The 4,642-nt window shown below is 28.4% G+C and overlaps 1 protein-coding gene across 1 annotated transcript; it reads right to left on the bottom strand.

Moving 5' to 3' along the window:
• Nucleotides 1-1,105: 1,105 nt before the first annotated feature.
• Nucleotides 1,106-3,702, bottom strand: LOC145008391 (E3 ubiquitin-protein ligase ATL41-like). The gene is made up of 2 exons (XM_078967016.1): nucleotides 2,864-3,702; nucleotides 1,106-1,379 (listed from the first exon to the last, which is right to left on the bottom strand). The coding sequence occupies exon 1, from the start codon at nucleotides 3,612-3,614 to the stop codon at nucleotides 2,889-2,891; it is 726 nt and encodes a 241-aa protein (XP_078823142.1). The 5' UTR covers nucleotides 3,615-3,702; the 3' UTR covers nucleotides 1,106-1,379; nucleotides 2,864-2,888.
• Nucleotides 3,703-4,642: the final 940 nt, after the last annotated feature.

A 4,642-nucleotide genomic window follows, 5' to 3' on the forward strand; every position in this document is an offset into this window, starting at 1 on the left:
TAGAATCGACTCAATCATCAGATTATAGATTATAAGTTTAAAACCCAAGCCCATTACATTTTGGGCAAAATATATCTACAAATTCTTTGATTACAGTTAGTAAGAAGGATCTTGAACTAGGGGTGAGCATTTGAACCGAATCTGACAGGACCGGCTCTCGGACTGGACCGATTATGGAGAATATTATGGACTGTGGACCGGATCGGATGAGTCGTGTCTGTGTCCGTGTCCGATTCGGGTCCAGGTCTGAGTTTTTCGTTTCTTGGACCCGTTTGGACCGGTACAACTTTAATTTCATAGAGTACAAGTTGTTAAAATAAGTTTTTGGGTTTGATAAAACTCATTAAAACAAATATGTTATTGGGTTTGATACAATACAACTTGTAAAAATGATTATGTTTCCGTTTCATGCATAACTAATCTAGCTTGATGTTATAATATTATAACTTGCAAAATCAATTTTCCAAATAAAAGCGACTAAGATATGAACTACCAAGATCCTTTTTGTAGGATTTATCTGTTAAAGATACATTAAATTCAAAATTATAGTCTAAAATAATAGTTAAAAAGTTGAAATATGTCAACTTTGATAGCTCAACTTTGAAGGATTGTAACTCACTGAATATAATACCAAAATCAACAAAATTATAGTTTAAATTCATCTACAAACTGTAAACTAAATGTTGGAAAAAATCATAGGTCAATCCGACTTTAAACGAATGAATTATGGTTGCTTAAAAATTTTCACAGATTACAAAATTTTAAAAATCTTGATGAAAAGCTGAAAATTTTCATCTTTCATAGCTCAACTTTGAAACACTTTAACTCATTGAATATAATACCAAAATAAATAAAATTATAGTCTAAATTCATCTACAAAATGTAAATTAAACATTAGAAAAAACCGCATATCAATCTGACTTAAAACGAATGAGTTATGGTTGTTTAAAAATTTTCATAGATTACAAACTTTTAAAAATGTTGCTGGAAAGCCGAAAATTTTCAGCTTTGATAGCTTAACTTTGAAAGACTGTAACTCATTGAATATAATACCAAAATCAACAAAATTATAGTCTAAATTCATCTACAAACTGTAAGTTAAACGTTGGAAAAAATCGCGTGTCAATCTAAATTAAAACGAATGAGATATGGTTGTTTATAAAATTACACAGATTACAATTTTTTTTTTTAAATCGGGTCCAACCGGTTCTAAAATCGGTAAAAACCGGACCGGACCGGGAAAAAAACCAGTATGGTTTTGATGGATGGCCTGGGGGTCCAGAAAAACGGTTTGGTCCGGTCCGGTTCAGTCCTGTTCACCGGTCCGATCCGATCCACTGATCCAAATGCTCACCCCTATCTTGAACAAAGAATAAAACCTAGAAATTACAAAAAAAAAAAAAAAAAAAAAGGTATCATGAGCAATTGCAATAATTAGATTCATTGATATCCCTGTTGTAGTAGATGCTATCACACATATAAACATACTCAATTTGATGGTATATATATATATATATATATATATATATATATATATATATATACACACACGCACATAAATAGATGTATCTATATTTTTTTATCAAATTGTGTTTGTATATATTTCTTTTATAAAAAACGTGTTTGAATAAAAATGCATTTTTTTTAAGATAGATGTTTATATATATATATATATATATATATATATATATATATATATATATATATATATATATATATATATATATATATATATATATATATTGTTAAAAAAGAAATTTATACAAACACTACTTAGGTGCATATAAATATGTTTTTACAAAAAAGATGTATACGTTTACTATGATATATATATATATATATATATATATATATATATATATATATATATATATATATATATATATATATATATATATATATTGTTTGGGTACAAATGAATTTTATAATAAAATAGGTGTTTGTATATATTTTGTTTTATAAGATACTTGTCAATATACATTTTTTATATACAAACGGCTATGTATATATTGATGTATTTAATAAATACATGTTTTTTTAAATTAGTATAACGTGTACCAAAAAGTTCTTTAAAAAAATGTTTTTATATAGAAAATATGTTTTTTTTATATAAATATCATTTTATAAAGAAAGAACATATTTGAAAACAAAATATTCAAACAAAAAAAAAGTTATTAAAAACTAAAGGTAGGATGAGTTCATAACAAAATTTTAAAATTTTGGCTAAAAGAGTCAATTTGAGACCCAATTTGTAATAAAATTTAAAGTATAGGCCAAAAGTATAAATTTTAAACCAAATTTTAATATTTTTCGAGATTTGTGTCAAAATGTAATTTTTAAAAATTGGATGATCTGATAAAAAAATTAAATTGAATAAGATTACCGATTTTTAGACTTAATTGAATAAAAATATATATAAAAACTAAATCGATTATAAAATCATATGTAACGACTTTATTTCAATTTTTCATTAATTTAATTAATTTGTGGTGTGTTGAAATTTGCAATCAGATTTGAGTTGTTTTGTCCTTTGAAAAAATTATAAGGACTGAAATTGGAATTCCTAAATTTTCTGCGAACTTGAAACTTAAAAGAATAAGCTAATTCTATAGACGATGATTAAGGTCAATGGTTCACATGGGTGGCGTGTACCTGCCGCCCCTATATGTTTTACCAAATCAAACCACGTAAAAGTCTACGACTCTATGTCGCAAGTAATCTTAAATAATACTATTTTAAACAAAACTTCTCGACGTTTATGTTTTCCGGCCACATGTGCCGGAGTAATATGTCGTAGTATTAACACAAAGATTCAATGAATCCATACAAATATGAACAAAAACAAACAGTATTGCTTACGTACAATATATGCTGTAATATCGATCCAATTACTGTCTTTCGAGATCTTCACTTTCGCCTTGTGTACATGAATTAGCACGTCGTGAAGACCTGTCCATACTAAGCATCCTTCGAAAAGAACTCAATCTCGAATTCGTTCCATTGACTTTTTCCGACGTTGATACCATTTGATCTGATGATGTCCCTTCAAGAGGAATTACTACAGAACCGATACGTTCTAAAGGTGGAGCAGATGCTACCCCTAGCCTAGTACTAGGCTCGCGAGGTAAGGGATTAATGGAGGCACCTGGCTCCACTTCATGACGACAAATGGGACAACTGGACCTTGAGCTTAACCATTTGTCAATGCAGTCAGCATGAAAATGGTGATTACAGTTTGGTAAAACCCTAATCATCTGACCACCCTCGAACGTGCTTAAACAAACAGCGCATTCAGGGCTAAGACTTGAATCGTCTGGTTTGTGATCGATGTCTTTATACATGAGTATAGGGAGGGAAGAGATAACAGTGGGTTCAAGACCTCTTTTAGGTGGCTCTTCGGACTGGATATGAGCCACGATTCCGATACCTCGGAAAGCGGCTCGTTGGCGGGCTTGGCGGCGGAGTATGTACCTTGCGTATACATGCAACATGGTTACGATGATCACAACAAAAGATAAGGATATAATAGCAATGAGCAAGATCCTACTATTAACATTGGTTGAGTTCCCACGAGGCCAAAAGGGTGAATCGTCGTCGTCATGTCGATCGGACATGGTTCTGGCTCGGGTGCACCACTGAAAAGTGGGAATTAGGTAATGGGTTTGCAGGTGTAAGATGAATATGGAAGAAGCACTGGTATATAAATGATGCGCAGTGTGTGAACTTGACTAATTATCGTGAATTGCGTGGCCATTTGGTTTATGTTTTTCAAAGACAATACTGCAAGGGTACCTTGTTTCAAAGGAGTTGACTTTGAATGTTGAAATTCATCTCGCCGAATGCATTTTTTTTCATATTGAGTTGTGATTGGTTAGTTATTGTTGACATATTTTTATTTTTGGTTTTTGATTTCGTATATATTTGGTGGGTGGAATATAAAGATATTAGATATATTTTTTTTATTATATATATACCTGAAGATTTACTTTTAATTAATATTAATTTGACATTATTATTATTATAAAAAAATCGTATGTTTGGTCCGTCATATGTCAAAAATCAAATATTTGGTCAAAAAAAATTTGAAGTTATACTATTGGTCAGAAATAAGAATTTCATAGTAGTTTTGGTGCTGAAAAATTTTTAATGAGTTAGAAGACAAAATTGCAAAAATGTTAAGTAGTTTTTAATTTTTTTGGGTAACGTTAATATATATATATATATATATATATATATATATATATATATATATATATATATATATATATATATATATATATATATAGGTTCATTTGAGACCATTTCATTTTTGTGAAACGGTAAGACCAAAGCTAAAAATAATTTTAAAATACAAAATAAATGGAAAAATCCAAAAATTCTTTTTTTAAATATTATTTTTGGAACTTGAATTAATTAAAAAATAAAAAATATATATAAAAAATAAAAAAAAGAATCTCGTTTTTTTGAAAAATACATGAAATATTCTAATAGAATATTGCACTGTACATATTCTAAAAAATAATTTTAAAATGCAAAATAAATGGAAAAATCTAAAAATTCTTTTTTTAAATATTATTTTCGGAACTTGAATTAACTAAAAAAAATTAAAAAATAAAAAATAAATAAATAAATCCCGTTTTTT

The sequence above is a fragment of the Lactuca saligna genome, chromosome 8, assembly GCF_052625555.1.
Source record: "Lactuca saligna cultivar CGN05327 chromosome 8, ASM5262555v1, whole genome shotgun sequence".
NCBI classification, from domain to species: domain Eukaryota; kingdom Viridiplantae; phylum Streptophyta; class Magnoliopsida; order Asterales; family Asteraceae; genus Lactuca; species Lactuca saligna.

What these genes read in the sequence shown, in the direction of transcription:
- LOC145008391 (XM_078967016.1), bottom strand. Translation starts at nt 3,614, where the DNA reads ATGTCCGATCGACATGACGACGACGATTCACCCTTTTGGCCTCGTGGG.